Source organism: Erpetoichthys calabaricus, chromosome 13, assembly GCF_900747795.2.
Source record: "Erpetoichthys calabaricus chromosome 13, fErpCal1.3, whole genome shotgun sequence".
NCBI lineage: Eukaryota > Metazoa > Chordata > Cladistia > Polypteriformes > Polypteridae > Erpetoichthys > Erpetoichthys calabaricus.
In genome coordinates, this window is record NC_041406.2 from 107,997,947 (window position 1) to 108,019,225 (window position 21,279).

At 38.5% G+C, this 21,279-nt stretch overlaps 1 protein-coding gene across 1 annotated transcript; it reads right to left on the bottom strand.

The window, feature by feature from the left end:
* Positions 1–19,148: 19,148 nt before the first annotated feature.
* On the bottom strand, positions 19,149–21,036 carry LOC127530009 (SCAN domain-containing protein 3-like; the record flags this gene model as incomplete). The annotated part of the gene is made up of 1 exon (XM_051935566.1): positions 19,149–21,036. A coding segment is annotated over exon 1 (1,758 nt), but the record flags the coding sequence as incomplete, so codon positions are not given.
* Between the last annotated feature and the right edge of the window lie 243 nt (positions 21,037–21,279).

Sequence of the window (21,279 nt, forward strand, 5' to 3'; positions counted from 1 at the left end):
GAATTACAACAATTTTGCAAAGATGAGTGGGCCAAAATTCCTCCAGAGCGCTGTAAAAGACTCATTGCAAGTTATCGCAAATGCTTGATTGCAGTTATTGCTGCTAAGGGTGGCCCAACCAGTTATTAGGTTCAGGGGGGCAATTACTTTTTCACACAGGGCAATGTAGGTTTGGATTTTTTTTTCTCCCTAAATAATAAAAACCACCATTTACAAACTGCATTTTGTGTTTACTTGTGTTATATTTGACTAATGGTTAAATGTGTTTGATGATCAGAAACATTTTGTGTGACAAACATGCAAAAGAATAAGAAATCAGGAAGGGGGCAAATAGTTTTTCACACCACTGTATACAATAAACATAAATAAAATAAAAAGAATAAAGTACATTAAAATACAGTACAACAAGCAGTGAATTGAAACAAACATATGACTGTGAGGAAGGAACCATCAGTATCAATAAAGGTCACTGAAAGCTAGAGAGTAGAAATGCATCATCAATCTCATTTTAAACAGTTCAATTGAAGGTGACTCTTTAATGTAATTAGGTAAAGAATTCCACAGACGAGGTGCAGCAGCTGCAAAAGCCCTGGCCCCCTTAGTTTTACACTTAGTATGAGGGACCACAAGAGACAACTGACCAGTAGATCTAAGCTCTCTGGATGGCCAGTTTAAGACAAACAATTCAGATAAATAGGCAGGAGCAGACCAATACAGTGATTTACAAACCAGCAAAAATTTTTAAAATCAATTCTAAACCTACCTGGCAGCCAGCGTAAAGAGGCTAAAACTGGAGATACAGAGAGAGACTTTTTTGCCACAACCAAAAAATAAGCAGAAGCATTCTAAACCAACTGCTACCTGCGTATCAGGGATTTACTGATCCCAGAATACAACGAGTTGCAGTAATCAAGCTGAGAAAAGATAAAAGCATGAGTAACCTTCTCAAGATCTCTAGGAGATTAAAAAAGACATAACTTTGGCTAAAGACGAAGCTGGAGAAAGCAACTCTTCATCACAGAATTAATTTGTTTCTCAATAGAGAGATTACTGTTAAAAATAACCCCAAGATTCTGAACTTGAGGTGTGCAAAAAGTCCACGAGAGACCCAAGAAGTTCAAAATTAATTTGGGCTTTGGCTGTAGGACCAGCTATCAGCACTTCCATTTTATTTTGATTTAGATCGAGAAAATTGTCAGCCATCCAGGATCTTAGTTCTATAAGACAATTATGCAGCTGATTCATTGCAGAGTTACACACAGGAATATAGACCAGCATGTCAGCAGCGTAACAGTGAAAAGAAATATGAAACTTCCTAAAAATAGCTCCTATAGCTTGAAGATATATAGAAAATAAAATGGACCCAAAATGGATCCCTGAGGAACACCACATTTAACAGGAGCAGCAGACAAGAAAGAGGAATTGAAAGTCACTGAAAAGTGTCTACCAGTAAGATGTGTCCTGAACCATTTAAGAGCTGCCCCTTTAAGCCCCTCCAAGTGCTCAAGCCGCAACAGCAAAATCTCATGATCAGTAGTGTCAAAAGCTGCAGAAAGGTGTAGAGGGACAAGGACTGCTGCCCCACCTGAGTCAGTAATAAGAGAGATGTCATTAAATACTTTCAGGAGGGCCATCTCAACACCATGAAAACACCAAAAGCCAGATTGGTAGATCTCAAATAAACTGTTGAAGGTAAGGTCATCAACCAATTTATAATAAATAATTCTTTCTGATCTTTTAGCCAAAAATGCAATTGAGAAATCGGGTGAAAATTAGCTAACACTCCAGGACGTAACTCTGCCGTTTTAAGACAAAACAACAAAATCAAATTCAGTGAGTTGAACCCGAGATGTGCTAGAACCTGTGCTCACCAGGTAGCACTGAGTACAAGGCAGGAACCAATCAAGGTCAGGGTGGTAGTCCATTGCAAAGCATATAAGATTCCAAAAATGAACAAAGATAAAAAAATTTTGAATTTCCATTACGGGCTCAAATTTATTTTTAAGGGTGAAGATGATATCTACAAATGTCTTCACAGTACTGATGCAAATTTAGAAAGTAAAAAAAGCAAAAACACCAGGAAAACAAATTTAACTACTGCGCTCTGAATTAATGAAGGAATTTGAGCAAACATGATGTTGAAGGTGTACGTTGTTATTACCTGTTTTTCTCGATGCAATTCCACAGTGCCTTTATTTAGATTAAAAATAAAACTGTTAAAAAAAAGTCGCAATATCTAAATGGTGTAAATAAATTTCCAGTAACAAGTGTAATTCATGCAGCGCTCAGTGACAAATAAATGTGTGACTTGGAACTTGTTATTTTTATTTATTCATTTATTTTTTACTACACAGCTAACATTTCATGTTAGTCAAAGGATCAGACATTGATAGAAATGGACACAATGATCTGCAATGGCAAATAACAGGCAGGAACCTAAGGCAGGGTAGAATGTTATTTTATTCTGTGCAACATACTAGTAAAACACGTGATCCTTAAATACATGCAAAAAAAAGTTAAGTTAAAGATATGGAGCTGTTGATGTTTTTTAAATGGCTACCTCTTTCAGTTCCTCTGGAAGTCAGAATGTATTTCATTACTTCTCTTAGCTCATCTGAAGCAAGCAGAACTTTTCTATTTTGGCCAAACATTCTTTCAAAATAAAAAAAAGCTTGACATTAAGTAGTGGTCTTCTAGAAACATCAATGTAAAGACGTAAAAGCAATGCAGTATGCAGTATGGAAGGAAGTCTTCTCAATTGTCAACGTGCATTTCTGTCTCTGGAGTGTTCTTGCATTTTTATCCCAGAGTTTGTCTTACACCCCTATGAGCCGTCATGTTTGTTTGCTGCTCAATTAGTCTGCGTTCAGGATTGCTTCTTGGTTATCAGTGTCTTGTCTTGTTCTTCTCTTTAATTCTTTGTTAGGTAATCTGTGATTTGCTTGATGTTCTGCAGATGCTGTTTTCTCTTTGCAGTTATGATGGTTATCAGTTGGTTTTGCAATCACTTTGCCATAAACTCCCGACCACAAGTCACGTTGTTGTCCTTTATTCAGGTTTATTAAAGTTCAATGTTCTCTGATTAATTAACACAATTCTTACGCTTGATAATGAAGTCTGAAAGCGTGTGCACCATGACCTGTGTAATGAGATCCTAGTTTGGCTTGTACTGAACTTTGCGTGTTCTGATAAAGGTGTCCTGTCAGGTGCTTAACACTCAGCAGATGTCACTGCTCTTTTTTTTCTTCCTGCCATTTTGTGTTATCCCTTAGGTTCTAATTTATTTTCCATAAATGTACCACCACAGGTTACTGTGATGTCCTATACAGCCACCAGATTGCTGCTACCTACAAATTTATATTCAGAATTGCTTCTTGCATGTCTATGTTCCAGCATTTTATCTTCCTATTCTTTCTCATTCTTCATCACTTAATAACCTTCTGCAATGTTCTTGAAGCTCAGCAAATATCCTGCTATTCTTTTTCTTTCTGCCATTATGGTAGTTATCATTTGGCTTTTCATTCACTTTGCTGTTACCACATGACCACAGATCATGGTTGCTGCTACCTCGTTTTTTTTTAATTTCCAGAATGTGTCCAGTCATAAACTCTAGATTAAGATTAAGATCAAGGTGCTCTCCCCAGTAGTTTCTGAGTAATCATATAACAGAGAGGCAGACCTTGGCATTTTTTATATCGAGAATGCTCCCATATTAACATATTTTGCATCTGCTAATGGAAGGAAAAGGAAAACAGTTAAATTCCAGCAATTAAATAAATAGATAACTGGTGAACCCTTTAACTTGCCCTTTTCAAACAGCCAAAGTAGGGATGAGCTCAGGACAGCAGAGGATGCCAGCTTGCTGCAGGGCCCACTCATGCCCACATCACTCCTCACACTGGCTTAGTTTAGTATTACTAATCAGGCTAACAATATGGCACTGAAGTATGGAAGGTAAGCTAAGTCCATTTTACATGAAATTGAGGAGCTGAACCACAACCCAAGGAGTGTGAAACAACATCACTACCTAACGTGCCACTGTGCTACTTATCAATGCAAGCTCTTTTCAATAAGATTCCACTTCTGAGATGGAGTAGCCCCAAAACGAATTACGTCTTTAATGTCTGCTTATTGAAATTTCAAGAACAGTGCTGTAATGAGTGGTTTGTCCTCATCTCAAGCCATTGTATACCCAAAGAGCCTCATTTAACATTTGTTTGCAGAACAGATATGTGTGTAAAGTGTGAGTGTCAGGAGGTTATTATGCAAATATCTGTGTTTATCATATTTTCCTGTGCAAGAAATAGTTTTACAAATACTGCAGGCCTTAAGTCCCTCTTATGCAAATACAAATCGAAAATGACATGGAGACATTTTCTGCTGTTCACACCATATAGGCATTTATTTGTTTTATGAATCTGTTTATTTCATTGCAATATTGAAGAAATCCTAAACATCAAGAGCAAGTCAGGGACCACTGGCCATACTCATGTACACACCCATGTTTTTGGGATGTGGAAGGTAAATGGAACCCAGGAAATTAACTTATGTTTTTAAAATCGATGACATAGCAGCACTAACTACTATGGAAGATTATTCGTGTCAAAATTATGTGTAATCCAACGTGGTAACTATGTCAAATTACAATGCATTTGCAAATGGGGCATTTAATTTTGGCATGGTTTTATCATGACATAATCAACATATCATCCAAACGATCAATTGATTTTCACGCAATTTTATTCTCGGTTCAAAATGCTAGACAAAAGTGAATCATTTTAAAATTCATGTTGACAGATCGCACGTCATAAGTAAAAGAAATCCAGATGTATTGCATTTTGCTTAGCAGCAGCCCCGTGTATATTGCATTTCAGTTCAAAACCATGCTTTAATCGTGCCACAACTAAATGTGATCAAATGACCAATCAGCGCATCAAAAGATGGAGGAAGAGGCACCCACTTCTAAACATTTCTGCATTTCAGTGATGAGCTTAAGTTTAGTCAATATGGACTGGGCAGTGGTTAACTGAAATGGCAAAAAGTACAGTTTAGGTCTTGCTAAAAAAATTTTCCTTTATGTTATGTTATCTAAGCTTGTTTTCTTTACGTACAAGTTAAATTAAGCAATGCAGTTAAATTTTCGAGGTGTTTGATGTTAACGATTTTAATTAAATGCTGAATAAAGTGAAGCATTTGTTAGAATCACTGAGCTTGGTTTCTTTGATACTTTTCATCCATATCCTCTTTGATAATCACATATTTTGACACACAATAAAATGAAATCATAATTTAGATCACTAGCTTCCACCTATCTACTTGCTGTTGACCTTCCTTCCAAGTAAAGTACAACAAACTCATGATTGGAACTCCTGTTTCCCCAATTGTTCACGCCCCAGGCCTCACATTTTGATGCTGATTGGTCATTTGATTACATTTAGATTTGGCTCGATTAAAGTGTGGTCTCAATTCAAAATGCAATACACACAAAGCCGCCGCTTAGCGAAATACAATATGGCTGCTTTTAGTTATAACATGAGATCTATGGACAGGAAATAAAATGCAATACATTTTTGTATGCATTTTAAAGTGAAATCAATCATTTGATTGATATGTTTCCTACAGGAGCTATTTTTGGGAAGTCTAATGTTTCCTTTCATTATTATATTGGTGATACGCAGCTCAATATTCCTGTGTGTAACTCTGCAATGAATCGGCTGCACAATTGTCTTGTAGAACTAAGATCCTGGATGGCTGGCAATTTTCTCGATTTTAATCAAAATAAAATTGAAGTGCTGATAGCTGGTCTGGCAGTCAGTGCTCAAATTAGTTTTGAACTTCTTGACTCTTTTGCGGACTTTTGTAAACCTCACGTTTGGAATCTTGGGGTTATTTTTGACAGTAACCTCTCTTTTGAGCAACAGATAAATTCTGTGGTCAAAAGTTGCTTTTTCCAGCTTAGCCTTTTAGCCAAGGTTAAGCCTTTTTTATCTCTTAGGGGATCTTGAAAAAGTTACTCATGCTTTCATCTTTTCTCAGTTTGATTACTGCAACTTGTTGTATTCTGGGATCAGCAAATCCCTGATGCTCAGGTTGCAGTTGGTCCAAAATGTTGCTGACCATTTTTAGGTCAGGGCAAAAAAGTTTGATTCTGTTTCTCCAATTTTAATCTCTTTAAGCTGGCTACTGTGGAAGAAATTAAATTTAGATATATTAATAGAATCTTATCTTAAATTTCTTAAATACTGCATTTGAATTACAGTATATTACGTTACAGCTAAATTCTATCACCGCTAAATTATTATCTCACACTACCTGTTAGTTTCAGAATTGGTTTTAATATTTTGCTGCTGGTTTTTAAATCAATACATGGTTATGCTTCCACTTATTTATCTGAATTGTGTGTTATACACTAGCCATCCAGAGAGCTTACATTTACTGGTCAGTTGTTTCTTGTGGTCCCTCATACTAAGTGTAAAACTAATGGGGACAGGGCTTTTGCAGCTGCTACACCTTGCCTGTGAAATTCTTTACCCAATTCCACTAAAGAGTCTCCTTCAATTGGACTGTTTAAGGTGAGATTGATGACGCATTTCTGTTCTCTAGCTTAACATGACCTTCAGTGATAATGATAGTTCCTCCCTCTTAGTCATTTGTTTGTTTCAATTTAATGCTGGTTTGTGTTGTGCTTATTTATGTTTATTGTATATTGTATTGTAAAGCACTTTGGCTACTGCATTATTGATGTTGTTTTAAATGTGCTCTATAAATAAATTGACATTAACATTTTTAATTATGACACGATAAAACCATGCTAAATTAAATGGCCCACTTGTTTATGTACATACCATCAACTGCAGCATCATTCTGTTTAAAAGTCAATCATAACAACATCAAGTTCCAGTAATTCACTTCTTTCGCTTATTGTATATTATAAAACCCACTCTTTCCAGTTCATGTTCAGGGAGGTCAGAGCTTCTACTGGCTGAATAATGTGGATGGGCACATAAGTGTGGTTAGTGATAGACAGGGCTGACATCCACATTTACAGTATACTAGTCCTTGATATGGCACACTCTCACACACATACACACACAACAGCGTTATCGACTGTGCTGCCAATTTAAAAGCAACTATCATCCTAACATGCCTGTCTTTATGAAAATACCATATTTACTCGCATTTAAGTTTTCCTGCGGATAAGTCAGGGCTTGATTTTACCATATAGTTTCTGGTATTTTATAATGTCGGTTTTCCGAATGCGGAAAACTCACGCTATTGGTCCAAGAGATTATGATATGGTGACACCCACCTGAGAGAGTAACCACGGAGCACACTGCCTTTTTTTCTATGTATTGTGCCTACGTGACCACACGATAATACCTGAACTATTCCAAAGCGACGTTTGCACTGTTTTGTGTTTTTTGTATCTCACACCCTCATACACCTTTATCGTAAGGACATCCCTTATCTACAATGGTGCGTTCGATCAGAAGATAATATGAAGCTGGTTTTAAATTAAAAGTAATTGAAGTAGTGAAAGAAATTGGTAACTGTGCTGCTGCAACAAAATTCGATGTGTCTGAGAAACTGGTGTGAGATTGGAGGAAGCAAGAAGATGTACAAGACCAAATTTAAGTGTCGTATTTTTGAACAAGCGTATAAGTCGGGTCTGATTTTATGATCGATTTTTCAGGTTTCAAGACCCGACTTATACGCAAGTATATATGGCAATGATAAAAAAAAAAAACTAGAATCCCCAGAGAATAACTCATGTATACATGGAAAGAATGTGCAAGCATCAATCAGAAACTGCCACCACCATAATATGAATGCAGCCTTCTAGAGCTATGACACCAACAGCACTAATCATGGCACTACTGTGCCAAACTATAAAATCATATTTAATATTAGATTAATGTTGACCGGAAAAGTGTACTTAGCAAGTTTATAGTAATGTTTCTTTAGTTAATTGATTTCAGGCCTCCTCACTATGAGTTTTGCCTGGTACATCTCTAGCAGGACATATCCAAGAGACATCCTAACCAGTCTCCTAAGTTACTTCATTTGGTCCATAACTGTATTGTGAGGCTCTTCAGGGCTACCTTGTTGATTTCTGATTGTATCACATTCTAACCCACTTGACTACTGTGAATATTTTTTGAACCATTATGCAGATACTTTATTCATTTTGAAGGAATTTGCAGGGTTACAACAGCAGTCAAAAAGGCACAAATACACATATAACAAGAATTATCTATTAGTAAATTAACAAAATGTTAGTATTTACGAAGTATTAAGTGAATAGAATTGTGCATGTCGGTCACTGGCACAGTATATTGGACACAGTGTCATTATCTATTAAGGTGTCTGCTAGACACGACCATTCAGTGCACAACAGAACACAGTAATCCCTCGCTGTATCGCGCTTCGCCTTTTGCGGCTTCACTCTATCGCGGATTTTATATGTAAGCATATTTAAATATATATCGCGGATTTTTTGCTGGTTCGCGAATTTCTGCGGACAATGGGTCTTTTAATTTCTTGTACATGCTTCCTCAGTTGGTTTGCCCAGTTGATTTCATACAAGGGACGCTATTGGCAGATGGCTGAGAAGCTACTCAACTTACTTTTCTCTCTCTCTCTCTTGCGCTGACTTTCTCTGATCCTGACGTAGGGGGATTGAGCAGGGGGGGCTGTTCGCACACCTAGACGATACGGACGCTTGTCTAAAAATGCTGAAAGATTATCTTCACGTTGCTACCTTCTGTGCAGCTGCTTCCTGAAGCGACATGCTGCACGGTGCTTCGCATACTTAAAAGCACGAAGGGCACTTATTGATTTTCGGTTGTTTGTTTTTCTCTGTCTCTCTCTATCGCTCTCTCTCTCTCTCTTTCTCTGCTCCTGACGGAGGGGGTGTGAGCTGCCGCCTTCAACAGCTTTGTGCCGCGGTGCTTCGCATACTTAAAAGCCAAACAGCCCTATTGATTTGTTTGCTTTTCTCTATCTCTCTGACATGCTCTGCTCCTGACGCGCACTCCTTTGAAGAGGAAGATATGTTTGCATTCTTTTAATTGTGAGACGGAACTGTCATCTCTGTCTTGTCATGGAGCACAGTTTAAACTTTTCAAAAAGAGACAAATGTTTGTTTGCAGTGTTTGAATAACGTTCCTGTCTCTCTACAACCTCCTGTGTTTCTGCGCAAATCTGTGACCCAAGCATGACAATATAAAAATAACCATATAAACATATGGTTTCTACTTCGCGGATTTTCTTATTTCGCGGGTGGCTCTGGAACGCAACCCCCGCGATGGAGGAGGGATTACTGTAATGTACTTGTCTCAGTCAAGAATGCCTGCAGCACCCCCTGGCAGCGCCCAACAGGGCTGCACCAAACTCCAACTTCCATGGAGCCCTGTGGGAGTTCAAAGCACTGCTGCCATCTATTGCTCAGGGGAGGTAATGCTCTAAATATGTTCTCTCCCCTGGTCCTTCCAGTATAGAGGCATCCCATCCGCCACACTAGATATTAAATAATGAAAAGTGGCTGTATTAGAGCTATTTGAATAGATAGATAGGTAGATTTTGAAAGACGGATATAAACATGGTTGCTTGGTGGTATTTGTCATCCAGAATATAAAGGTTTTCTTTAAGAACCAGTCTTACTGCAATTGGATGATTTAACATATTATGAGCTCTTTCATTTTCTACCAGAATTTGGCCCATCTCCTTCCAGAATATATGGCTACATTTTGGAAGTGGCTGCTTTCCAGATGTGAACATTTCAATTGAATATTGCATTAAAATGTGTCCTTGAATAACTTCAATAGTGCCATCTGAAAATGTAATTGAATTTTCTTTATAATATTAACATTTAGGGAGAGAGTACATTTATATTAGTTTTTTTAATTTTGTCTTCTAAGCACAGAAAAAAAGACAAAAAAGGAAAAGGGCACTAATATTCATGTGCATATTTTTTTATAAAATGCAAACACTTTCAGATTTTTCATGAACGTGAGGTACAACATTGAGTGCTTATTCCTGTTTTTTCATATATTTTCAACCTGCTTTTAACATTTCCATTCAGGATTTAGCTTGAGACAAAATACAGGATGCTCTCCAGCACTTAATTCTTGTATTGTGTGCTACTGGCAAGCACCGCTCCTGTTACTGCTTGTTGTTGCCATCTCTTCTTGCTGGCAGCTAAAGGTTTGGCTTATAGTAGAGTTATGCTTAAGAGACAAAGAAAGTAAATTCAAGCAAAGCAGCGGGTACAGAAGACGATTGTTTAAGGGAGCCATGGAATACTTATTCTTTCTTGAATAGTCCTTTTTTCCTATAATGCTGAGAGTCAGTTAATCCTGTCAAGAACACGACTGCAATGTGCACAATGTGGGAAAACGAGAAATTCAGTACAAAAATAGGAAAGTTGGAGACACCTCTCTGGAAGTTATACCAGTCTATCGTAGTACACACTTGCAAAGCCAGTTAAGAGATACAGTAAAAAAACGAGAATGTGCAAACAGTACCCAGACATGAACTAGAAAAGGATGTGACTTGAACTTTTCCATTGTTCTTGTGAGTAATCATTTTTATATCTCCTTGACTAATTTTAGAAAGTAGAAGCTTCCACTGGCAATATTTTAAACTCCTTATCAGGATTTCCTGCAGCGGTTTTAAGCCCTTTTAGGCATTTTCTGATTTTTCTTTTTGCCAGTTTAGAATTAGTCCTTACCCTGTCTGCAAGTTTTTCAGGTTTTGTCTCACTAAAGCTTTGTAAAATAAATTTGCTAAATTTACCAGACTAGTAATGAACAGCATACTTCTACGTTCCTGGCCTATTTTATAGTATGTCCTCACCTTCTTTTTTTTTCTTGTATGCTCCTCTCGCCCTTCAAAATAATTACTTTAAATGGGTCTTTCCATCTCATAAAAGCCATTCATTCATGTTCGTATCCTCTTTGTTCAATTAGCAGGTATGGTGGTACAAAGCAGGACCAGAATTAAGCTCTCTCACACACAAACACACAGAGCAGGAGCAATCGCCACACAAATAGTGCCTGTGCCAGGATCTGAGCCCCGACTTTGGAGTTGTGAGGCTCTATTGAACCATCATGCTCAGAATGGCTAGACATCATAAAACCTGAGAGACAATTGCTTTTAGAAGTTCTGTTCAATTGTAAAAAGAAAGAAAAAGAAGAAAAGATTTAAGCTTAAAACAAGTAAGCACACAGCTTTATCTGTCAGTGCCCTGTGTTTTGGTGCCCTTCTGTATGTAAATTTAGCACTTACTGTATGTCGCCCCTGAAAATATAGTCTAAGATTTCCTAGGTTCTTGTCTATTTTATGCAGGCAACATCCATATCAAGCAGCTGATCATCACTTATTAATTGACCGTACTGAAACAGGAGAGGTCTGAGCTATAAAACACATGGATTGTTAATGAAGATTTTAAAATTATTTACTGCAAATGTGCATTTGGTGTTTCCAGTTGTACAGACTGAGATCAGTAGGAAGTCCTCTGATTAAAATAAGGAGCCCAGTGAAGGGTTCTTTATAACATTTAAACAGTGACATAGAAGAAGATATTAACTGGATGCATTTTCTACCAACAGACTTCATTTTCTCCAGGGGGTTTCCCCTGCCAGCTCTGAGATACAATCCTTCAAACCTGCTATGAATCTGCACCTGTGGCCTCCTCACTGTGGGTTTTGCTTGGTAGATCCTAAGCAGTACACACTCAGATGACACCCTAACCAGACACTTAAGTTCATAAATTGGCAAAAGTCCACATTAAGTAACATTCACTTTCCCTGTTTGTGGTTCAGAAGTGGTGATAGGCTATTTTTCAACAAGTAACCCAAACATACTTGCAGCAATAAACCAAGTAATACAATTTATTCCTAATATAAGGATAATAGAAGATGGGTATATGCAAGAATATTCAGACATAACAAACATAAGTCTCTGCTAGTTTAGTGTCTTTTAATCTCCTGTAGCATAACACACACAACTTACAGTATGGTTTCTATTTCCTTCATTTGTATCTTAAGAATTACCTTTCAAATATTCTAGTCAGAATTCTGGGCTTTCGGTTGATTAGATGGATACATTTTAGCTGGTGTGGTAGATAGGGGGCGCTGTTGTCCCCTTGAACCCTCAGACCACACATCAGACACCAGGTAAAAGTGCTTATAATAACAATGTGCACAAAGCACCTACACTCCACAATACTCAATAATAATCAATAATCAATAACACAATTCCTAATCCTCCAACTCCCAGCAGCTCAGTAACCCTTCCTCCCAACTCGGCTCACTGCTGGGATTTCCCACAGTTCTTTTAAACTCCTTGACCCCGAAGTGCTTCTGTCCCTCAGTCCACGTGACTTCCTAGCACTTCCGGGTCAGATCAAAACTCTTCTTTTCTTCAGCCCAGAAGTACACCATTTCTTCCGATCCCGTGACTGGGAAGTACTTCCGGGCTATAGGGAAAGTACCATTCCCTGTTCTTTCCTGCAGCGTCCCTTGGTGGCTCCCACGGTATCCAGCAGGTCTGTGAATTAAAACTCCAAGGTCCATGACGCCCTGTTGGAATTCGGGGCACCTCCATGTTGCAGGGAGGGCTCCATCTGGCGGCTTGGGGATATTGGCCTGGATAAACTGCCGGCCATATATCACACTGGTTATAAAGTTTCTAGGGTCTGCACTGTGATGGCGGCATTGCGGCTTTATGCCCACCACCCACATAGCTCCTTTGTGTGTGTTATGCTGCCCTGAACATTCCTACTGAATTAATGAAAAGAGACATATAACAGTCAAAACGAATCTTTCATACAAGTTATTTAGTACTGTTCAGTTACAGTAATACCAATAAACAGAGTACATTAACTGTCTTTTTTACTTACTACCAATTTACAACCAATAGTTCTCAGAATCAAAGTTGGGTTACTAATGGGCAAGTTCCTGTTGACTTCATTTGTAGGCGATGCTTTGTCCCAATCCTTCTGGGTCACCTCACCTCTCTCCGGCACATGTGAAAGGATGTTCACTGTGTCTTTTTTCATTGTTAAGAAGTTCTTCTCCTTTTTTGCTTTGCCTGCACCTTTTGGTTGTGGGTGACACTGCCGTTTTCTCCAGGGTTTCACACACAGTGGCCTTCATTTGCTAGTATAACATTCTGGGTAGTCAGTGATCAGTCAATTTCCTTCTTCAGCAAGATGCATGGTTACGCACGGTCTCCTTACTTGTGCACCTTGCTTTCCTTTAGCAAGGTTTGGACTCATGACACCCTCCTCAAACTCCATTGTCTTCCACACACTTGCAGTTGGCTAGAATTCAGAGTAAAATGGACCACTTCAACATCTGTTACAGCAACATCCTAGGTAATATGTGTCCTGCTATGCGGTAGAAGGTACAGCCAAGCAGAGATCATGGCGAGATCATGTACAGAGTGCTTGTGAAGCATTATCAAAATAAGGAATAACGCTTTGCCATTGGTTTTTTGGTTGATCATAAGCCCATACTTTTGGTTGACATTTGGTGCAAAGGTTGCCATCAGAGATTCCAATCATTGGGTTTAGGTTCTTTGTTTACTGACCAGTTGTTTAAGTGGTACATCATAGAGACATTTTAGGGTGCCATTTGCCTGTGATTGATCAGTCTTATCAGTTGAGTCCCAGATATCGAGGCCCTGTGATGAGAACTGAAACTTTACCTAAAATAAGAATAATTGGCAGCTATCTGTTAAGCAAATAACTTTTGTGCCAAAGCATAGGAAAGTGGGTAATGCCAGTGTGTCCTACAGGCTCATACCGGTATTCTGAGGCTTTTCAGGGCTGCATTGATGATTTTTGATTGTACTATATTCTTATCAATTTAATCATTTAAAATATTTTTTAGAACATATGCAGATGTGAACATTCTGGGTGGGCAGCACGGTGGCGCAGTGGGTAGCGCTGCTGCCTCGCAGTTAGGAGACCCGGGTTCACTTCCCGGGTCCTCCCTGCGTGGAGTTTGCATGTTCTCCCCGTGTCTGTGTACGGTTTCCTCCAGGTACTCCGGTTTCCTCCCACAGTCCAAAGACATGCAGGTTAAGTGCATTGGTGATTCTAAATTGTCCCTAGTGTGTGCTTGGGGTGTGTGTGTGTGTATGTGTGTGTTCTGCGGTGGGCTTGCGCCCTGCCTGGGGTTTGTTTCCTGCCTTGCACCCTGTGTTGGCTGGGATTGGCTCCAGCAGACCCCCGTGACCCTGTGTTAGGATATAGCAGGTTGGATGATGGATGGATGGATGGAACATTCTGGGTATTAGCTCTTAACAAGAGAGCTTTGTCCAAAATAGTTTGTGTCTCATAACATTCCCAGCTTCCACCGTTTTGTAGGATCTGCACCATTGTTGTTCGTTTTGGTCCTGTGGGTCAATCTAGATCAATATTTCTTAAGCTATGGGTTGGACCCCAGATACGTTTGTGATGTATCACAACATGACTGAGTAGTAAAATTAGCTGAGTTTGTCCTAGTGTGAAAAGTGTAAAATCTATTATGAGTGATATACACTCTTCTCTATTTAACATGCTGTTTACTGTGGTACTGCTTGCTGCTGATGCTGAGAGATTTTTTTTAAAATTTGGCATAGAAATTTAATAAATACTCTTCACAACACCACCGCTCCCATTACAACATATGAAGCAATCAACTGAGATGAATGACAAGGACAAATGTGAATAAGAAAGGGGGAGAGAGGAGGAAATGACTCTGACAAGCTTGTGAAGTGATGGCACAGCAAAATCAAACTGAAAGTAGAAAAGGTTATGGAGAGTTTTGGGCTGTTGTGGAGGGTGAGTGAATGGCATGGAGCTATATATAGTGACATGTGTAGGTGCCCCAAAGGACGAATGGGCGTCCTGCACAGGATGGAAGAGGATTCCTTGGGACGCCTTATTATTCCTGTCCTGATCAGGATGCCCAAAGACTGCAGAAACCAGTAGGGGAGCAGTTCATTCCCCACCATTCTAGGTGGCAGTGCTTCTCATATAGCAGCGGTTCTCAAACTGTGGGGCGTGCGAAGTAACAAAAAAGGGGGCGCGAATGTTGCCATATGTGGCGAAATTTCTCTATTCGTAGGAAAAGTTTAAACTTGTAGTGGTGTTTCGGCAGCAAAAAATATAGGAATAAATTTTATTAGGGTTTCAAAAAATGTTAGGGGGGTGCGATTAAAACTGTTATGAAAACTCTGGTCACAAATACTTAAAGGCTGAGAAACACTGTCATATAGAGTCCCAATTTGGACACCCGCAGGGCTGCATGGGAATTGGAGTCCGGAAGTGCAGCCCTTTAGGGATCCATGGGGTACAATAGAGGGAGCTGTCTGGGGAGGACCTCCTTGGTTTGTAAATAACCTGGAAGTACTTACTACAGGCCACGTCACGTCACTGGAAGTACTCCTGGGTTCACTTTAAAGGGAGCCCACTACCATCTCTCGGGTAAGGCAGTGGGCAAAACTCAAAGGAGATGGAGAAGGAGGAAGAATTGTTTTGAATCATCATTTATTATATCATGGTGGTTTGTGAAAGGGAAATGATTGAGAACATGCCTGGAAGAAGAATAAAAAATCATTTATTTTATTCTATTTACATGTGGTGTATTGCTAAATCTGTGGTTTGGGGCTCACTGGCGCCATAGTGTGGTCACACACGGAAGTGTTCTATATAAGTGCAGTTTCAATGGCCATGGAGATTTGGTGTGAGCCTCATCATGTGTTTGCCATTATGGCATATACTGAAGCCAGATCTGTGACAGGGGCGCAATAAGATTTTGCATTAGGTTTATCATGTCTCTTATGAAGAACGTTAAAGTATTTATCGGATCATTGAGGACTGCAAGATCCCCGGAAAATATCCAAAGGCCGAGACAGGCTGGAGAGCCGAACCTGTAACATTCAGCACAATATTAGCATTAAGCATTTCAGATTGGACTGTTCACTATCAAGATTTATCCTATTACTCGTATAATGTACTAGCTGTGTAAGCCCATGCTGTAAGAAGCCCGGGCTCCTAGAAACTACTGAAATCATCAGAAAAAAAAATTGAAATGCAGTGTCGACGGTTTCATTTTGCGGACATGCTCGCCCCTCTTGTCTATCAGCAGCTAAGCGAGTTTCTCTCTTGTTTTTCTTTCGTCAGCAGTTTCACTTGGGGGATAGAGTCACTTTCTTTCAGCTTCATGCTGTAGCCTCATACTTCTTTCTTCTTCCGACTCGTTAACTTGGGGGGGGCCGCCTTGCCGGCTCTTTGAGCTTCATGTTGTAGCCTCGCACTTAAGGGCCAGACAGACAGATAGACACACACACTTCCACACGTAGACAAAGAATGCATGTATTTTTTAGTAATAACTATGTGACTCAACATATTTTTTACTCGTGTTACTTAATTGTTAAATGAAAAATGTATTATTAATGGTGGAACTCAACTGAAAAACATCACTTTTGGAAAGAAAAATTATTTAAGACAAGGTAACTAATCTGCATCAATAAATTATTTTTTGATTATTCTATTCCTTTTCTGGCACCATAAGCTGAATGACTAATTAAATGACCATCATCATGTCTGCCAACCATTTTTCCCATATTTCATTGAAACACTTTTATACACCTACTGTATATAACCACCAGTCATTGATTTTACTTTTATATAAAACAGTTCATTCATCAACTATTTAATTAAGAAACTGTCAATGAGGTCATTAATGGCAGTGTTTCTGCACATTAGCCTAGAGAGACACCGGGCCTCATGCAGAATGAAGGTTTGCCCCCCAGACAGACCAGCATGGTGGACTCATCTCACTGCCTTTGCAATTTCTGTTAACTGTTTTCCATCGATTTTTGAGCCAATTTTCATGATTACACAGCTGCTTAGTGATAATTATAGCCTTTGTATAAGTGGATTGTAAGAACATGAAAAAGGGTGCAAGGAAGCAGTTTAGACAGAGTGGGCATCGAGAGAGAGAGATAACTACGCATGCAGACACCATGTCACAAGGCTGAGTGACCAGAGATTAGTTCAACTATCAAAAGAAATTTTAGAGGCATGTTGGATGAAATGGGCTTTATAGTGAAAAAGAGATACAGATACGAAGTTTGTGGCATAAAAAACCAAGAGCGAAACAACTGGATAAAGAAAGGTCAGAAATAAAGGGCTCTATGTGTATCTCAGATCAAGGTGCAATCAAGCAATTTAATCCAAAACCACACTCATCTTTCAGTTATTACCATCATGATAATGTTATTGGTGAGAGCAACGTGTAAATTGTGTTTTTCCTGCCATAATCATTCACAAATTTTGTATCCACCCAGATCTGCAAACAGCTCTGTCCAAATTAAATTATGTTTCCGCTTGACTACTTACATTATATTGTATCTATACATTGTTGCATTGTTTTATGCATGTACTAGCTGAAGTACCCAGTTTTGACTAGTTATATTAGCATAATGGTTTAAGGTAAGGAAGCAAATACTGATTTTTTTTTTTTTAAATGTTTACCCCTTTGGTCATTGCTGCCTGAAATGTTAGTATCCTGTCTGTCATCTACACTACCTGCCTGGTTGCTTACAATTTTTCTTCTATCATGAGTCAATTATTGGCTCATTTTATGTAGAATTGGATTCCATGAATGCCATAACACCATGTTGGATTATGGGTAACCTTAAACATGACGTCTCTGTATTTTCTGGTTTAGTGTGGCGTTACGAATAGATGTTCAATCCCACATTAATAATTTGAATGGCTTGTTGAATAATCGAATCTGTGGATCATGGAATTCATTTATAATACGCAGGACGAGAGTGGAATTGCAGTTTTTTGTGTTATTACAGGGCACAGCACTGGTGGCAGTACTCGATAATGTTATAAAGATGATTCAAAGTCGATTCATTCAGCTTTCATTTACAATTTCCAAAAATCACAGCAGTGTAATTGCACCAAAGGATAAAATGGTTTCTACCACATCGTAAAATGGATTTAAATCAATGTCTTTCATCAAGAAACAGTAAAAGCAACTGATGTCAGCTCTCCAGTCTTTCTCTTTCTACGATATTCTGAACAGCAACTCGACATGCACTAAAATCTCCTGTTTCATCATGGCTTATCTCTGTTGCACTTATTAACAATTTGCTGGTGTACTTTAGCATTGGCTTTTTCAAAAATGTAATGTTTTGCTTTGTCAAAAAATGTAGAGTCGTCAGTTCTATTTAGAGTTATTGTCATATGCAGAAAGAGCAATGGAATTCCAATCTGCACATTCGAGCAACATAGAGCAGGCTGCCTTGTCCAGCAGTCCAAACCAAATTTCTTGGTTACATATGTCATCTATCGATCTTGGTTTTTTAAAACTGCTTATATTATCCTCTTTAATAAAATCCCTCTGTGCGTCCAGGTGTCCGTGTGTGTGTGTCTTCTGGTGAAGTGCGCATGCGCGGGGCACGGTGCGATGCGCGATATTACTGTTAGAGAAAGTTAGAGGCGTTTTACGGAAATACAAACCAGTATTACTGCGAGAGGAAATTAAAGGTACACAATACAGTGACGCATATTACAGCCACATACAAGCCAGTATTACTGTCAGAGATAATTAAAGGCATATTACCGACGCGCACGCCTGTATTACTGCCAGAGAAAATTAAAGGTATATTACGGACATACAAGCCAGCAGACGTACAAGACAGTATTACTGTCACAGAAAATTAAAGACACACAATACACGGCGGCAGCATATGAAGAACGGTCAGCTCAGCAAGTAAACATCAACAAAAGAAAGGCTGAAAGAAAGAAAAATACGACCAACAAAAAGAATGAGGTCAAGGTCCCTATAGACCAGAGGTTCTCAAACTTATTTTGTCTACCGCCCACTTTGAGAATCAATTATTTTCTAGCGCCCCCCAAAATTTTTAACTTTACCACATCTTAAAAATCACAAACGCATTCATTACTTTAATTATAGCATGCCATATGTGTCTTATCCTGTTTCTGAGTTGAAACTTTTCAGACTTTCTAACTAACGGGAGCAATAAAAACGCAACTTTATAATATTTAAAAAGACTTTTACTCAAATTAACACAAACATTTCAATTAAAATTTTAAAACTTATCTAATGTGAAGGATGAATCTGATGATTTTTAACAAGTTTGTTAATATCAGGTTCGAATTTACTCAAAAACAGCCGTAAGTCACCGCGTTCGGTAACATGCAAACGATTCCTCTTTTTAGTTAGCAGCGTTGCCACAGCACTAAATCCACGTTCACACAAATATGACGATGGGAATGCTACCAAAAATCGTTGAACAATCGACCACAATCCAGGGTACAATTGTGGGATTGGCTTTTGTAGCCAATATTCTTGGTAGCCATTTTTGAATTTGATTTTTATTTCCTCGTTCGTTGTCAGTTCTATAAGTTCTTCCTCAAGCTGGGATGATCCTGCTGTGATGACATTTGAAAAAGGATCCAACACCCAGTCCGGTATTTCCAATTTTAAAATGTCCTGGAACCGTTCTTTGAAATCACTGTGGAGGTTCTCCAAATGTTGGCAGTAAACAAGCAAGTCGTCGTTGATGAAGGGTACTGCTGATAAATTAGGGAAATTGTGAAACTCACGTCTGCCGATGTTTTTCTTGTGTAAGAGCAGTTTGGCTACGAAAGCAGCAACGATATTTTTTGTTTTAATCAAGTTCAAGTCGTCACCTTGAAGTTGGAGATTGATATCATTAAACAATTTATACAGGTCTGTCAAGTACGCAATATCATTCTTTGATGTGATGAGGTTGTTGCGCAATTCTGTGCCTTTGTTTTCCAAGAACTCTATCACAGAGTCAAACAGATTATAAAATCGAGTCAGACAAGTACCTCTTGATAGCCAACGCACTTCTGTGTAAAACAGCAATCGGTTGAAATCTTCATCATTAACAACACAAAGCTGATTAAATAATCTGTAATTTAAAGAGCTCTTTTGGATTTTATTGACTGCTTTGATGACATGTTGCAGTGATTGAAACAGCCGTTCACTCAAATTTCTCGCAACCAAATGTTGTCGAAGAATGATGCAATGAACAGCGAGCACATCTGGAATTTTATTTTTTAAGTACGCTATGAAGTCTTTGTGACGCCCTGTCATAGCCGGAGCGCCATCCGTAGCAGCTGATATAATATTCTTCAAGGGAATTTCTTTCTCATCACAAAACTTTTCCAGTGTATTAAATATGGTTTCTCCGGTTGTATCTGTCTCTAAATTTCTAGCAAATAATAGTTCTTGACATATTTTCTCATCTTTAATAAACCTCACGTATGACAACAATAGTGCTTCATTAGTTGGTAAAGTGGACTCATCCAACTGAATTGAGAATTGACTAGTCTTCAGATGATTGCACAATGAGTCTTCAATATTTTCAGCCATTTCATCAATTCGTCTTTGCACAGAACTATTGCTCAAAGGAATTTTTCGAATAATATCTGCCGCTGGTTTATGGAGCACAGTAGTTATTACTTCTTTTATTGCCGGTAAAATTAACTCTTCTCCAATAGTGTGTGGTTTGCCTGTTTGAGCAATTAACAAAGAGATATTGTACGAGGCTCGAAGTCCGTCATCGTCTTGCTTAGAAGCCGCTGAAAAAAGTTTTGATACAGTTGGCTGAGCTATGTACTTCTTTTCCAGGTCTTGAAAATAGGCCACATTTTTTTCTTTCTTATCTGGATGCATTTTATTCAAATGATCTTGTAGCCTAGAAGGCTTCATCGCTTCATTCGAAAATGTTTTTTGACAAAGAAGGCACATAGGCGAAGATGGATTTGTGGGATTTTCAACAAATCCGTATTTAATATATTCCGCACTGTATTGCCGTCTCTTCTTTTTTGCTTCCGACATGGTTTTGTCTTTACAAATACGTGAGTAAAGTATCGAGCTTAAAAAACTTTCAAACGATTGCGTGCGAAAACGCTAATGAAAATAAAAGAAGTATTGCGCGCTCTTATATAAGATTAAAATACAGCACGCACCGACAGGAATAAGACAAACATGCACAAACTCATTTACCTCATTCGACGGAATTCGTACTGAGCAAGTTAGAATGGTAACCCTCATTTTTATCAAAAATAAAAAATATAGAAAATAAAAAATATCCAATTAAAAAACGTCGAAATTTTAGTATAAATAAAAAATTGGTTTAGGGGTTAAGGCTAGGGCTAAGATTATTTTTTTATTTATACGAAAATTTCGAAATTTTTTAATTCAATATTTT